This window comes from Chlamydotis macqueenii, chromosome 1, assembly GCF_036417535.1.
Source record: "Chlamydotis macqueenii isolate bChlMac1 chromosome 1, bChlMac1.mat, whole genome shotgun sequence".
Classification (NCBI taxonomy): Eukaryota; Metazoa; Chordata; class Aves; order Otidiformes; family Otididae; genus Chlamydotis; species Chlamydotis macqueenii.
In genome coordinates this window covers 152,668,799-152,686,206 of record NC_141556.1, presented here as the reverse complement: position 1 = coordinate 152,686,206, position 17,408 = coordinate 152,668,799, and the positions used below count along the sequence as shown (strand labels likewise).

General features: G+C 39.3%; 1 protein-coding gene across 1 annotated transcript in view; it reads right to left on the bottom strand.

The window, feature by feature from the left end:
* Window positions 1-15,753, bottom strand: part of ANKRD10 (ankyrin repeat domain 10) — a 38,243-nt gene extending 22,490 nt beyond the window's left edge. The window contains exons 1-3 of the mRNA XM_086770502.1: window positions 15,405-15,753; window positions 9,074-9,226; window positions 629-720 (exon numbers count right to left, since the gene is read on the bottom strand). Coding sequence (XP_086626628.1) covers window positions 629-720; window positions 9,074-9,226; window positions 15,405-15,605 — 446 coding nt within the window. The 5' untranslated portion in view covers window positions 15,606-15,753. The remainder of the gene's footprint in view (window positions 1-628; window positions 721-9,073; window positions 9,227-15,404) is intronic.
* Between the last annotated feature and the right edge of the window lie 1,655 nt (window positions 15,754-17,408).

Sequence of the window (17,408 nt, the reverse complement as noted above, 5' to 3'; positions counted from 1 at the left end):
AAGATCATAAGGCTAGGTCTAATTAAAACAAATTGCTAATGTATTTAAATTATTATAAGCCATAGAGCTTATACTCAACATTTCTAGGTGAAAACTGCATCCATTTTGTCCATGCTGTAAGTTGCAAAAGTTTGTGAGACTTTCTGAATGTTTTTGCAGTACATAAACCTTTAAAGAAAAAAGTTAACAGGGCAAATACACAATATACTAACAAACAGTATTAAACTAACTGCGAAGAGTGTGTGAGATGCTATTTTGCACATGATGTTGCTTTTGCATTGTTTTCTATATTTATTCACCACTGCAAGGTGTAAATTTGTTGTAAAAAAATAACTATATGCTAGATCAAGTGTACAGTTTGGGGTCATCAGAGGCGTGATAAATATTTTAATATATCAGATATAAACGCAATACTAATGTAGCACGCTGGTATCACTTAAGTAAAATAAACTGTATTACTAGACATGCAAAACATCTTGGGTTTCATTACAATTGAACATGTCTAGCTGTCTTTTAATCATGTGTCTGCTGTTTTGACTTTTCTTTTTGACATTAGTATCTATGTTTATTGGTCTAAATTAGTTAGCTAAACACACAACAATCAACAACAAAAAAATACCTCACTTACTCTATTTGCGCACCATGAGCCACAAGGGCACTTATGGAATCCATACTACCAGATCGTGCTGCTTTATGAATAGGAGTTTCACCAACATAATCCTGTAAAGACAAACTACATTTTGTCAAGCATAATCTTTCTAAAAGTTAAAACATTATTTTTACATTACTCACTTTAATTAAGAAAGCAGATCTATAAAAGCAGCATTTATTAGCTAGCAAACGCATCAGGTACTTTATTATTATTTTAAAGTCCTCAGTAGGCTGTCGTGGACATTAGATATTTAGCAAGAAATAATGCTAATGGCATCTAACCCACAAGATAAGCCTTATCCAACAACTAGGCAATCAGCAGTCATATTCAGCAAAACTTGTTAAAAATCCCCACAACATATACCACTGTAACAAGTTACTCTAACACCTTTATTTCCTAGTACTATTGTATCCCAGTGCAAGAATGGGATACAGTCCCTAGACTGAGCAAGCCATCTTGCATTCAGAAGCAGCAGGGCTGCATTTGTGGGACTATATTGCTTTCAGACCTTGCTGACACACCTACACAGTACTCTGCTGCACCATTAATACTCACCACTTGAGAAGTATGTGTGCATAACTCTACTGTAATGTAAGTACGCCCAGAGTTCACAGGACAGGCCAGATCTCTCCTGCAACATACACACTGACTCATGTCCTATATGCTTTTATTTTCTGACTGTCTTTATCCATTTATACTCAATTATTGTTAGCCAGCACATCCAATCATTTAATCTTTTCGTATTACGTGCAAACATACTGGGAGTAGTGTAATGCTTTTCGGGCAACTCTTTTCTACAAACTATCTTCACAGGTAACAGGGAGAATCTACAGCAATTTTACAAATGCGACTGCCAAGCAGGTAAATTCCATGCCTCCTGATCTACAGGCTGCAAACAAAATTCAGTACTTGCAATTAACCATCAGTATTAAGAACTACAGAGAAGAATGTGTAATAAAATATAGCTTTGAAGTAGCACATAAATGTTCAGTTACTGGTTTTTTATGTGATTTAATTATCACAGTTCTCAATACTTCCAGTGCTTATCAAGTTGGTTTTTTCCTTTCTTCCCTATCATCTTTCTCTCCAAATTTTTGACAGACTTCACTTGTTGGCTCCACTGGTATTAAACATGTTCTAACTGTATGTGCCTCATTTTTGCTTCCCCATTCCTTTTTATTAAAAATATCAACACTAGCTACTAAAGTAACATAGCACCTTTATTGACTTGCCAGTCATCATACACAATGGTGTTCATGCTAACTCTACAGTACTGGTTACGCTTTAGCTCTATGTGAAATGTGAATATATTCAAAACATGGTCATACGACCGTCTTGATAGACAGAAGGCAACAAGTGTTTTAAATTGTCTGCCAAGCTTCTGAGAAATTAAGTCACATCTTTTAGACCATGTAAATATAACTTGAAGATTAATTTTGGATTAGGTGTTAAATACTCTCAATTTTCTACTTGTCAATTTTATTTCATGGCAAAATATTTTTATAATAAGCTACAAATTCACTGAGAGTAAGCCAGTTTACCAGTGCTTAAGACATATATTCAAACCAAACAGCGAAACACCTAGCACCCCCAGCAGGAAATAATGATGGTACCAAAGTTTACCTTTGTATAAGCCAAGCAAAACTGCTGAGGCTGGCACAAAGTTTGGAGACAGAGAAGAACAGAGAACTCCCTGGGAGTCCTTAGTGATTAGGAAACTGCTATACAGCCCTTCTTCCAAAATGGCTGCCTGTAGCTGACAAATAGAAGTCTGCTTTCCAATTAAGGTTATATAATTTCTCCTATTTATAACCTTCCTTGAAGTTACGGGAAGATACAGATGTTTTACAGAGGACACAATTTTATTAACTACCATACATGGAAATTCATTTGGTATTAATTTATCCAGGAAGATTTTCTTCATGATGTAATACATTTTCCCATCATGGAAGCTCCCTTCAATTCATCATTTTGTTACTGTTTCCTTTCTCCCTCCACCTTTTTTTAAAAGAGGTTTGTTAAAGTGTAGAGAAGAAGCGATTTGCCTCTTTTGTTCAGCATTAGTATTTACAGTCCCAACCCTAACTTAAAAGGGAATCAGTTAATATAACGTTCAGTTCAGGGAAAGTTAGCTCAGCTAGCCATGCATATGACAAAGATGACAAAAAAATCTTTACTATCCCAATAAACCTAGCATGTTGCTCACAATGAGATGCAGATAAGTTACTTATAAAGTATTGCTGTGTGGAAATGCTAGAAGGATGAAAAAAAGACCTTTATAAAATGACTCCCCACCACTGCATTACAAGAATAAGCAAAGCTTATAGCAGCTAACAATCCTGTCACCAAAAACCAGAAAAAGGTTAGTATCTCAGAAGAGAATATATGTCTTGAGAAGGACTTATTCCAGTCACTGGCCCAGAACAGCATGGGTCTCTTCTCTGAAGCTAAGGAACTGAGAAAACATTAAGAGAATGACAGAATATACAGATTTAGATTTTTATAGCATTCATTTTAATTATGGCATCTAAGTTTCAGTCATCACTAATGTTATCTTCTGCTGAAGTTGTCCTATGGGACTTAAATCTATTTGCACTGAAGTAGTTTCTGAAATAGTCTCCTAGCTCTACAAAGAAGAAATTCTCTCTGGGTTATGAGCTAGACTGAAAGGAAAAAAATATCTCCCACTAAAAAAAATGGCTTTAAAGTTCATTTATTTTTCAATACATCCAAAAATCATACATACAGAGGAAAATAAACTACTCTATGAGCCTCAGAACAACTCTGTTTTGATTCAACAATTGGAATGGATGGGACCAAAGAGAAAAAGTAATATAACAGAGGTTTTCCCACAATGCTTCTGAGAACAGCTCAGCAGGTAGATGGCTAGCACGTTTTCATGTTAAGACCTCTCTTCCCTCTCTCTTCTTCAGCTACGTGGAGCAACTAAGTTATTTTATTTTGAGGGGCTCTACCAATTCCTAATTATCCCGAATAATACCTCATGATCCTTCTAATTGTCCACAGTTCCCACATGTGCTTCAGTCTGACATAAGCACTTCTGAGTAATATTCCAGGAAGGGAAACAACAGTAACTTGTACTGTCCCTTCGTATCTAGAGAACTTTTCAGGGTCCCATTTACCCTTCTGATGTAAGACTGCATCAACAGCTCAAACCTGTTTCACAATGGAGAAGTCACACTGTAAATAAATGAGCAGGATTCAAGAGAACACAAGTTGGGTCACTTCTGTGGAGATGAAGTATTTTGTGTACAGTGCTCCAGAAGAGATGACAAAAAGACTAACGAAGCATCAGAGGCAATTTTTTTTTTTTTTTGCAACTCACTGCCACTGTCAAACATCTTTCTCCATTCCCTTGGAGGAGCACGACTATCCTTCTGCAAAGATGAGGGCAGTCTTCGCTGCCTTGGGGTTATGACTAGATTTCCTTTGACTTCTATTTCATTTTATTGAATAAGTACCTAGCTTCCTTCTTTACTTTCTTTATGTGTCTGAATAGTCTTTTGCTTTTTTGGCTTAGATTTACTGAGAAAATCTATCTCAGCTTGATTAATCAGTTTACATTTCCTCACTAAACTGCTGAACCTCAAAAGATATCTCCTCTACTGATTAAGTTTTTTTCCTCAAACTCTCTGCTTATTCCTAGAACTCTTTTAGATGTGGTTACTTTTTCAGTTCAGTCTAAAACCATTTTTTTTTTTTACTCTATTTCCCCTTCTTTCTGTCTTTTTAGGATCCAAATTCCTTTTGGCTTTAGGAGCTTCCAGTTGAACTTGAAGTAAATCTCCCATTCTGTTCTCCAAGTTCCAAGCCCCCGGATATGATTCAGTTAATTTCACTCACTAGTACCTTTACACTCTTGTCATTAAAAATATAAAAGTTACTTACCAGTAAATAAATATTTTTAAAATATAAAGCCCCCATGCACATTTACACTGAAAGCTTTCAACTAAGTGTATTGGTTTTAGCTGGGATACAGTTCCTTTTCTTCATAGTAGCTGGTATAGCGCTATGTTTTGGATTTGTTACCACAGCAGCATCCAAAGCATATGCTCCTGTTTTCGCTACAAGTGGACTGGGGATGCACAAGAACCTGGGAGGTAACACAGTTGGAACAGCTGACCAAAACTGACCAGAGGAATATCCCATACCATATGACATTACGTTCAGCAAGGAAAGCTTGTAGGGTGGAGTTTGACAGGGCTGTCATTGCCTGGTGACTTGCTGGGCATCAGTCAGCTAGTGGCGAGTAACTATGAGATTTTTTTTATTGTGATGCGGGGTTTTTTAAAAAAAATCATCATCATCACTTGATTTTCTTGGGTTTGTTTTTCTGTTTCCTTTTTTACTTATTAAACTGTCTTTATTTCAACCCACAGGTTTTCTTACTTTTCCTTTCCAATCCTCTCCTTCAATCCACAGGGAGGGTGGGGAATGAGCGGCTGTGTGGTGCTCAGGTGCCTAGCAAGGTTAAACCACACAACACTATGCCCTTGTAAAAATACTTCTAGTATAGATATCTGACTAAGACACAGAAGCACTATTTTACCTGACAAGAAATATAAACTAACTCAATTCCTTAACTCAACTGACTGAATTTCAAGTTCTATCAGCTGACCACATTTCCAAAAGCTGTTCAGATTTCTTAGACCCAGCACCCTACTACCCCTTCTGAAGCCACGAAGTAGAAGCTGGAGAATATGGAGTATTTTTTCCTCATTCTTTGCTAAAAATGCTTTAAGTTAATGATGGTTTCTCCTTCTGAATTTCGAGTGCAGATAAGAACTGATGGAATATTTTTATCTGGATTTAGTCCAAGTTGTTGTTTAAAATACAAAACTAACATACCAAAGTTATGAGTGCTTTTTCCTCCCCACCAAGGATATCAGCGTGTTTACAGTTCTGGCTAGTATGGGTAGTCCAACCCTCCTAAATCTATTTGTCATCACTGCCACATGATGGTAAGTGGCTGGATGAAAAGTTAGCATCATCTGTAAGGATGCAGTATTTCTTGTCCCTTCTTTTTAAGACAGGCCGCACAAAACCGTTTTTTTGGCCAATCAACACAGGCAACAAAGAACAGAATATTTGATATGCTGAGGCTACAGGAAAAATACATTTAAATGAAGTAATAGGCTTTTTTAAAAATTAAAAGTAGTATGCCCTGTTACATGGAACTAGAGCAGGCAAGTACATGAGTGCAGGTCTTGAGTCACGTCAGTAAAAACTACCAGGAGGCACTGCCCATTGAAGAAAAAAAAAAAAACAAAAAAAAAAAACAACAGGACTTCCTCTTGAGTTCACTGCTAGGTAGAAATATGCAGGTCATTGCTTGACACTTCAGCTTTCTCCTGTGAATTTTTATGGTGATCCTGGGGGGGAGGGGGAGAAGAACTGCCCACTGATCACAGAGATGGCTCTAACCAGCACATACAGTCATGTAAGAGGGCTTGACATCATAGGATGTACTCACAGAACTCATCTGGGGAGCAAGGTACAGCTGGGACAAGCAGTTTTCAGCACCTGTCCTTCATTGCTGCTGCCCAAGAAATGTCCCAGGCAACTGTCACCAGCACTGAAATATGCTTTTTCAGGTTTTCCTAAACTTCAGGGCAGGCAGCATGGGCTACAACACAGTACCTCAGGGCAGATATGAGAAAGCGTGCATGCAAATTTTACTGAGTACCGGAGGTTTACATTAAGATTGAGAGATTCGAGTGGATTCCTTTTCAGAAGCTATCCTTTTCTTTTTCCAGAAGTGATGGGTTAGTCTGTAGCCAATGATCAGGAGTCATTTTGGAAGGAAAGTTTTACTAGTTTAAATATCAAGTATTCCCAGATCTTTCTCAGCATGTGTTTTGTATCCAGTGTCCATGGAACACTTGTCCTCACACAAGCATTAGCCAGTGACTATGTCTGTTTGAAGTACAGCATCAGTCAGCGAGCTGGAAGGAATAAACAAAATACACATCAGGAAATAGTGCTCCAAAAGCGCCAAAGTGTGGGTGGAAGCCCTACGTGATCACCTGGAAGTGCCTGGAATTTAAATAAGGAACTAAGGTAATTTATTAAGCAGTTCAAATCAAACGAGAATAGTAGAATTTGACTGCAATTCAATAAACAGCTGGATGGTATCGGGGAGAGCAAAGCATGCACTATGCTTTACATGGCCACATATAAAACATTTCAAATATTCATGGGATGAGTTTGCTGCTAAAGCCATCACCAAGGTACACTGTCTAGCTTTCCTTACTCATGCACATGAAACCAGGGTGACCGACCAGTTGCACCCTAACAAAGAACTGAATAGACTTTTTTTGTTTCTACTACCATTTTCATTAGCCAGAGCTATCTTCATCATTGACCCAAACCTAAAATACTACTTCTTGTATGTTCAACTAATATTTTGTGGGGGCAAAAAAAGTTATTACATTCAAGTGTAACTTGAGCCTACCATTAACAACATACAAGGCTTCCACAGTGTCAAGTCTCAGTACTATCTACGTTAGTGTCCTTGGTCGGTCAATATCTGAATCTGTCCTTAGAAGTCTACAGGATACTATCACCACTACCTCCTCTGAAAGCTTGAGAGCCACAGTACTCTTCCTCCTGTGGAGGACCACAGATCTATTATTTGTATTTGGTCTGGTGACAGACCATCAATTTATAAAGACTCCTTAGTCACTGGCTAGTCTTGGTGACTTCTTTAAGCTGGCATGAGTTTCCTTTCTATTTTTAACTCTGTCTCATACTGCTTTCTGCTTTCCCTTTACAGTCATCTGCATGTTGCCCTCAGCTCATGGAGAGATCTCTCTGCACTCTTCTCTTCTTTTGGGGGCTAGCTGCTACTTTCTTCTTTGTTATAACCTCTCTCACTAGATGTAATTTTTTTTTCCCCCCCATCACGTTCCAGGGCAGCAAGCTTGTTCTTCAACTCCATTTCAACCTCACTGGTCAGTTCTTCTCTTTATCCTCATAGTTGGAAACTTTCATTCTTCTCATTCATTCATTTTCATTCATTCTTCTCTTCTCATTTAGCAGATATTTGTACATCTTTATTCTGTGCATGCCATGTTTCCTCTCTAATCACTGTTTCTTTACGTTCTTACCTGGTCTCCAGATGCATTTATAGTTCTTGTTTTTCTCTTCTGAAGATTCTACCACTATGCAGCAATAACTTATTGCATAAGTTACTTTTGTCAGGTATCAAGGAGAAGATGCGATCTATAGCCTCTGCATCCAGTCACCTTCATTGTTTCTACAATTCTCCTGGTGTCTCACAGCTGTTCTCAATGCACCAGCCTTCTTTTCTGAAAACTCAACACAAACTTCCCCATTTCTTATTTTTGCATAGGTTAAAAAAAAAAAGAAAAAAGAACCAAACTCTAAAAATGCAAATGTTCAAGTTCTTCAGCAGACTTAGCTTAATTCTACTGCATATAAAACACAGTCTGGCCATTAAATATTTTAAGAAAAGTAGGATGCAAGATTTAACAGACCAGACATTTTAAGGATGCTGTGCTATACAACAGCTTTTAGTAAATACATATGCTGTAGTATTAATTACTCTCATAGAATACTATAAATAATAATTCTGAGCACTGTTACGAAGGCACACATTATGTATGTGCAGCAAAAGTAACAGATCCATTCAGTACCAAAAACATTTTCTCCAAAAGCATGATAGCTTTAAGCACTCAATTCTGTTACTGTACCAGAGTACAACAGTCCTTCACAGGAATTTTGCTATATTAATGCCCTCTCTGCTACCAAGTAAATTGTTATATATACTCACAGTAAAAGTAATGGAAAATTATTTTAAAAAATCACCCATTTATTCTGTGTTAGTAAAGTATATGTTTCTGATCTATTTGCAGGAAGTAACTAGAAAAGCTTTAGAAATACTCTAAAAAGGTGAACAGTATGAAACCAGATGCACCTTAAAATAAACCATGGCAGATCTTACTAGTATGACTAAATCATGAAGTACCACAAAGGTCTCATGGTTCTGTAGGCAATGGTGAATTTTTCAATTCTTAACATCTTTAATAAGATGTTCCTCACTATTCTTTTTCTTTCTCCCAAAGAGGCATTACAATATTGAAGTACTCGCTAATGCTGCCAACACCAGAGCAGCATACCATTTTGTTCAAAAAGTAGTAAAATGTCAATTCCTAAAACAAATGCCATCCAAACCTTTAGTGGCTTAAAGGACATTTGTTAGTCTTATCTCTACTATAATGAAAAAGGTCTATAACTGACAATTAAGTTGTCTGACTTCAGCTGATGTTAAAAATAATGTATCTGTATGTGAATGCAAGGATCATATATGTAGTAAGAAGTGACCAAGATACTCCTTCCAAAACTATATGCAGACAATAAATATGTGTGAATCCATACCTGTTTGTTTATGTTGGCCCCCACTTGAATCAACCAATTCAGGCACTGTGGATGTCCTCCAAAAGCAGCAATGTGGGCTGGTGTTTGAGCAAAACGTGTTGTACTGGCATTTACAGAAGCTCCAGCTCTTACTAACTGCATTAGGCACTCCAGCTTTAAAGACATGAGGGAATAAAACCAGAAGTGTTACACAGTGTGCTATGAAAATTGGCACATGCTAAATAAACGCATAAAATCTAAAAAAGCTCATCTTACTAGTGAAACTACATGGATGCAAAACAAAGAGAATAACATTAGGATTCTGCCCCTCCTCGCTATATTCCTCTCTCCTTTGTCCACAGACCATACCCGAAAAAGTTCTGAATTTTAACCCACAAAATGGAATTCCAACACTTATTTTTGAGATAGGGAAAAGAGGGCTTAAATAACCTCAGAGCTGAATACAAGAGCTATTTAAACCACTTTTGTTAAGGAGAAAAAGAGTTCTGATTGAGCAAAGCTGCAAGTATGATACTAAATAGGTATTATTAGATAAAATTTGCCAAAACAAAGAGTGTTGTTAGGAGATACATAGGCATATTCTCAGGAGAGTTTAGAGGAAGGTAAATCAGAAAAACACAAGATTTTCTATTTCTTTAATGTTTTCCTACAGTGACAGAAGTAGATTACTAATGAAAGTTAATACTGTTAATACTATGCTAAATCTATAAAATGAATAAATTATTTTTGCCATTTTCCTGTTATTACAGTTGAAGAGCTGTTAAAAACAAAACAGACTGCAATTTTGTGACAATACCAAAAAAACCCTTTTTTTTATAAAATTGCAGTATTTTGTCACACTATATTCTGACTTTCATTTTCCCATCATACGAACCAGAAGTGTCAAATATCCAGCTACTATTTTTAAACGTTCACAACATCACATTTGTAGAAGCTCAGCAAACCACAGCCACAATGACCTCAGCTTTCAAAAATAGTAAAAAAAAAATGCTCCTTTCCTGTCACACAGTAACATTGTCTTTTTGTTGATAGGAAAAGGAATGCACTATTTTAAAACAAACAGTTTAGTCTAGGCTACACACACACACACACACAAAGTCAGTCAGCAGCTTGATCAGAGATAGAAGCATAAACATAATGGTTCCAAGGTTTTTCCCTACTGCTGTATGTCAGTCTCTCTTTCTCCCTGTCTTTTTAAAAATCTGTCAACTCCTGATCTTAGTGAATTACCTAAATGAGATAAAAGTACCAACCACTGTAGTAAAGTATTTTATATTAGTTTTGCAAATATATTGTGAACTTCAATTGTTTCCTCCTCCTGTATAGTTCAGACAAACATATATGACCCCGACCCGTTGGGATATACAAAAGTACTCTTTTTTTGGACTGTAATGGACTTGACACTAGACATGGATGTACCACTAACTCACTAATTACATGATGTAAAGGTGTAAGGGTGAGGGTAACTGAAATATTGCTGTATTAATGAATTTACCTCCATAAACCTCAACATTATAAAAGAAAAAGTACCTTTTCAAAGCAAACAAGTACTTTTAGTTAAAAAAAAAAAATTACACCAGAAAATGGGTGTAGGAAAATTTATAATTCTAATGCTAGCCTACCCAAATAGATTATCTATTTGCTAATAAAGACTTTCCTTGGCGCTCACCTGCTAGCAGCCCAATACTGCTGTTAACTCCTAATAATAATAAATAATTGTAATAATCACGAATAAGCGATGTGATGGAAAAATCACTCCAGCTACATCAAGAAATTCCTCTACTATAACTGCAAACAAAAATAAAGTTCAGTCAATTTTTGAAACATAGACTTTTAATAAAAATAATTTGAAAACACTTTCAGACAAGCATTACAACTTCAGGAAAGAATATTTCCTGCAGAGAAATGGGGCTGAAAGGATTTCAGCAATTAGACAGGCATTATAGCCCATAAATTGAAAGGGGAGGAAAAAAACATTGAAACTGGTTCACCAGTGTCATCTTGCACTGTTTAAATACGCTTTATAAGATCACTACATATCATGATTATGTATATAATTCCATGTTTAAACACTGTTTTTTCTTGTGGTGGTGGTGTTTTTTTTTTTTTTAATTATCCCTAACAGGGCTTTAACAATGAAGATAACCTTTCAACCCATTAAAAGCTGAAGTACAGGTCTTCTGCAGCATTACTGTCAGAAAAACTTATTCCTTCCAATATTATGGAAGAACGATGTAGATTACTTCCATGGACAGGAAAAGTAAACATAACGAAAAACAATACCTCACTTGGTTATTTATGCTTGAGACCAGGAGACACAAGTCCTAAAACATTATTTAATGAAAGAGAAGATACCTTCTACTGTATTGTTATACCTAAAGCAGAGGTTAAACTGATTTGATGAAAAAGAATGACAGTTCTCCACACAGGCCACAACACTGGCGAAATACCAAGGAAGAGACAAACACTTTAATCTGTACTGCTTTCGTTCCAAAAGAAACAGTATGTACTTACTACTATTTTGCTTCCTATAATGTAAACAGTCAAATGGCAAAAATAGAAGTCAGAGAAGAGTACGAGCAAATAGATGTCCTCACAGAAAATAAAAATACACATGCAAGTGATTAGAAAGAAAAATTAAATTAAGCTTAGTATAAGACAAAGTGAATTAACAGCAACTTTGGGATTTTTTAATGCAAGTCTTTAATTTTCTACCTCTCTGGCAGCTTTTTAGATTGTTAACATTTTTACATCATGACCCATCCTCTCAAGAATCTACAGAATGACAGAGTAATTTAGGGCACTATATAATTAACTCTAATTGGAATACAGCAATGCTAACGGCAATTAATTTACATCTCAGAGTATGAACACTTCTCTGCAGTCAAGAAAGATCCTGAAAATGCAAACTCCACCACAGACACTTAACACAGTAAATTTGGACTTGCTACTATCTCCAAAAGGAGGCCTACACCATCATTAAAACTCCAGATATTACAACCAGAAATGCTATCATGCACAATTGACCTTCCTGGTATTTTATTCGTTATTTGCAAGCTATACAAGTATGTTTCAGAATAAGCTATTAAAAAATACTGGTTTTTTTTTCATTTTTAGTCTTCAGATACTCCACTTTCACTGGTGCTAGTATTAGATCAGTATTCCTCCCTGCAAGAGCTGTATTTCCTCTTTCAGATATTCATTTCTAACAGAACTTGACTGTTGCTGCTACTTCCTTACTGCAGCACATCTATAACTGTGCGCAAAAATGTAGTCCTACATACCTGTACTCTAAAATTATTTTGTACTGTCCCTTGATACAATGAGGGCTTTCTTCTACATTCAAATTGTGCAACAGGCTAAAGGAAAGAAACATCTCTATACTGCTGAAGTTCACCGACCCTAGACTGATGCTGTGTGCCTGTGTATGAACTGTTTTAGATTTCACTGCTCCCAAGTTGTTCCACAAGGTCTTCTTCCAGAAAGTAACGAAATCAGTTTTGTCATTTCAAACTCCCACAGAGCTGGGAGTTAGAACGAATATGTATTTGACGGACCATGCTGCTAAATGGTCTTTATATCAAAAGGCCAGTCATGAAGTTGTTTTGCCGTTCATTTTCTTACAGGAAAAGAAAAAACAAAACTCAAAAATCCCACAAAATTTAGAAAAACAAAGAAGTGAAGAGGAAGACAGTCTTGTTCAGTAACTACTAATTTCAGAAACGGATGTTTTAAAACTGACACTTTGAAATACAGAGATAAAAGAACTCTCCATTTGAAGTTTTGATGGATCTGAATTTGGAAAAAAAACATAATGAGAACATAAAACGTCCATATAAACGTTCCCTAAGAGCAGCTATTGTTTCACTCACAGCAACCGTCTATTAACTGGTGAAAGGTAAAAGCATAACTATGCCACACAAACAAAAAGTCAGTCGAGTTTGGGATCCAATTACATTACTGTAACTTTTTTCAACTGTGCTGTATAGTCTCTGGCTCAGAGAAAGGAACAGTACCTCACAAGACTACAAAACATGCAGGTAACTTCCATAAATTGAAGTTGTCTAGACCTTATCAGAAGGCTTTTAGGAAAGTACATATATGCAAAGCTGTATAAAACCCATTTATAGCCTATGTCATCTTTGCAAGTCTCATTTCACTTGCCAGATTTTTCCCCCTTACATGCAACAACAACAACCACCACACATATCAAATTCTGCTGATACCCAAGAATGAACACACCAAATATAAACACAGTATCTTGCAGACTGACTTCTTCCCTTTGTTAGCTGTTTCTGCAAAAGTCTCTTCAACAGAAACCAGAACCTACATAAAAACTCACATAACCTAGGAGGGTTCGTAGAAAGCTGCAGATGCCTAAAGGAAAGAGCAAAACACCACATACACTTCCAAGACAAAAGCAAGCACAAGCAGATATTGAAGATAAATTCTTACAACACGGAAAAATGAAACAGATGACTGTAATGCCAAATTAGTATCTTCACATTTTCTATGACCATACTTCACGATAAAATTTAAGGCACTCCACTTTTTTTTTTTTTTTTTGGAGTGTAAAATATTATCTTCTTTCTGAACAGATAAAAGGCTGCTTTAGGTTTTGAGGGTTTGAGGTTTTTTTTGGTTGGTTTGGGTTTTTTGTTTGTTTAAGACTGCAGGACTACTTAGCTATGTTTCTAAAATGTTTCTCAAACAAGCACTGCAGATAAGATCACTGAGCATATAGAAACCATCTCTTAATGTAATTTTATAAACCATGGCAACTGCCTCAGTACATTCATCTTCCTCCTCCAGAACACCATCAATAAACAAATAGAAATACATTGGAAATGGAAGGGAGAACGAGAACAAAAGCTCCTAAAAATCCAAATGCAGAAAAATCGATGAGGAAAGAAAACAAACCCCAGCCCTCTAGGCTGGAATTCTGCCTAGGCTGGGATGCTCTTTGCATTAGAAACAGAAAAGGTCTACATAAATATCAAGAAATTAAGATACCACTCAACTTAAGGTTTTAAGTTAGAGCTCAGTCAGAGAAGAAAGGGGCTTCAGAAATATCTTGGTGATTTTTTCCATTTGCTCATTTCCTAAATAGCTGTTAATTCCCATTTTCAAGTTTGACAATTCAACAAAAGGAACTACAAACACATTTATTCTGAAAACGGTACTAGGATTCTCATATAGCATGGCTTCAAGCACCGCCCGTCAGCTTAGAAAGATCGTTGTATTTTTTAATACTTAAGGTTCAAAAGAAACCAAAGGCAGAGGTTTCAGGAATAAAACAGAGTATTTTCAGTTGGAAAGGACCTACAACGATCACCCGATCCAACTGTCTGACCAGTTCAGGGCAGACCCTGAAGTTAAAGCATGTTGTTAAGGGCACCGTCCAAATGCCTCTTAAACGCTGCCAGGCTTGGGGCACTGATCACCCCTCCAGGAAGCCTGTTCTAGTGTTTAACCACCCTCTCGGTAAAGAAATGCTTCCTTATGTCAAGTCTGAAGCTTCCCTGGCTCAGCTCTGAACCACAGTGTAGCTACTTCTGCTTTTATCCTTTCTGCATTGCAACTACGCTAAACGCAGTTAATTCCGTCCTCTTATCTGCACGCGCATAAACCACAATTTACTTCTCACACTGAAAGCAACACAGGGGTGCTTTTACGAGCACAAGCATCTTCTTCCCAAACTCCTAACGAGTCCGTAGCCATAACACAGGCACCACAACAAAACACGTCTCCAGGTGTGGCGTCCAAGGACGATAAGGGCCGTGACTAGACTCTGCAGACAAAGCACCGAGCGGGAGGAGAGGGTGGGTTAGTAAGGAAGCGCGGTCCCTCTCGTATAGGAAGTCCAGAGGGGCTCAGCGTGGGAGGAGGCCCCCGCCGCCCTGTGCCGATGACCCGAGCGCCTTTGGGAAGCCCGCCTGCGAGGCCCAGGGCCGCCTCTATCACGCCGAGAAGGCAGTGAGAAAAGGGGGCGGCGGGGAGGGGAATCAACGATTCGGAGACAGCAGGTGTCACCGGCCCCGTGATCCGCCCCACCCCCGCCTCGCTGACCGCGGGGCCAGGAACGAAGCCAAGGGCCTCAGCTCCCCTCTCCCGCCCCATTCCCTGAGGAGAAACGGGCGGCAGAAGGCGGGGGCGGGAGAAGAAGCGGCGCGGCGGGCGCCTCCCGGCAGAGCGCGCACAAGGGGCAAAGATGGCGCCGCGTTGCGCGCGAGCGGGACTGGCTCCCTCCTTCCCCTTCCCCTTCACCACCCCCTCCTCCTCCTCCTCCGCTCCCCGCCGCTCCCGCTCCGCCGGGCGGGCCGGGCCCCACCTTGCCGAAGTGCGCGGCCCAATGGATGGGGGTCCAGCCGTAGAAGGAATCCTCGGCCGCCAAGTCGGAACGGGGCGAACTCTGGAGCAGCGCGCACAAGGCGGGCAGGTCCCCATCGCGGCAGGCGCGGTGTAAGGGGAAGCGGAGGGTCAGCAGCTCCTCGCTGGAGAAACCCGCCTCGGGGCCGGCTCCCAGCGACATGGCAAGGAGGGGTGGGGGGGGTGGGAAAGCAGCGAGAGGGGAGGGGGAATAGGAAGGAGCGGGGGAGGGTAGCGGAGGGGTGGGGAAGAAGAAAAGAAGCGGGCGGGCAGGGACGCGCTGTCCCCGGCCTGAAAGCGGCAGCGACTGCGGCGGCCGCCAGCTGCCCGAGCACAAAGGGAGCGGGGCGGGGCCGCCCGCGTCGCTCCGCCCCTCGCGGGCGGGGCCGGGCGCGGCGGGAAGCGCGCAGCCGGCGGGAGCGGGGGGAGCGGCGGGGAGGGGGCGGATGCTCGCTCCTCGCCCCTCGCCCCTCCCACCGGCCGCCGTCTGTTTTTTCCGTTGCCCCAGGCGGGAAAACTGTTGCCTCCGCCTGAGGAGGGTTTTGTTTTGTTTTGTTTTCTTCTGTCTCTGCCTCTTTCCGCTTCAGGTGAAATCTGCCGGGAAGAGGGAGCTCTGCCGCGGGGCAGGGAGCATTCCCCAGCGTTCCCCAGCCTTTGCTGAGGGGAATCGGCCCTCCTCAAGCCCTCTTCCAGGCATCCTGTTCACCTGGAACTTACAGGGAGTGTTGATGTTCCCTTGCTTGAGGCCCTAGTGTGCGACTATTGGTGAATATAGTCGTGTTTCCATATGCCACGTAAGTGCTTTCAGGCCAGCCTCAGCACCCGGAGGCCACAATGGGTCTGGGCTGCATGGTAGATTGCAAACCAAAGGATAACCTTGTTTGTGTCCAATCAAAATGGCGATGCCAAGTTTTTAATGGCTGCTAGAAAGCAGTCCTTGAGTAATGACTCCATGGAAACTTCAGGAAACATGAGCTGGTTGCCCCTAATTGTTTGCTGCCCAAAGTATTTGTGAACTACTTTCCTGATTATAGTAAAAATAAATTGATGGTAATCTGTTTAAATATACATACATTCATCTGCCCCTGAATGGAAGGATATTCCATTTTCTGTGTATGCTATTAAGCAATGCAAGTTGAGAATTATGTTCTGGGGCAAAGAAGATAGAAAGTAATTTATGTGAAAAGTACCAAGACACCTAAGCATTTTAAAAGCTTTTTTTTTAACGCCAGGTTAAATCAATCATTAAAGGTATTGTGAAATATCTTAACATAGCAGGTCTAATTTCTCAGAAAGTATATTGTTTGTCTCTTATGGAAGCAAAAACCGGCAATTAGGAAAATAAAACATTTGTAACTAGTTTTGCTTTAGATTTTGTGCATGAGAAATGTGTATTTTGTATCGTTGTGGGTAGAAACTAGTATCTGAAATTATTCGGTTTAAATTGATTTTTTAATTACTTTTCTGGTTCAACTCGTAGTTAAGTGTATAAAGATGGTAGTTTTTTGGTTTGGGTTTTTTTCAAATAGCTTTTTTTTTATTCCATATACTCTTTGATGAGGAACTCTGGACTGTTGAGCTTGACATGTCTGTGTTCGTTTTCAGCTTTTGTTGAAGCTATCCCTGGTCATGGTTATATATACTACTCACAGCAAGTACGTGTTGTGCTTCCATAGGCATTCCTCACATTTATTTGGCTTCTCTGGATTTTGGCATAGCTAAAACTGTGTGTGTACAATATCCAGTCCTCAAAGATAAGATTCAAACGCAAAGAAAAACACCTTCCTGCAAGCCGAAAGAAACGCCCGTCATAAAGCACCCTCTTGACATATGCTTCCCATAGCAAATAGTCTTCTTGTACATATGTACAATCTTAGAAAAGTAATTAGACATACAGGGTATGGGGTAATTTTTTTAGTCTTCTAGGAGGTGATTAGGGAATTAATTTACTGTGGAAAGGCGCTCA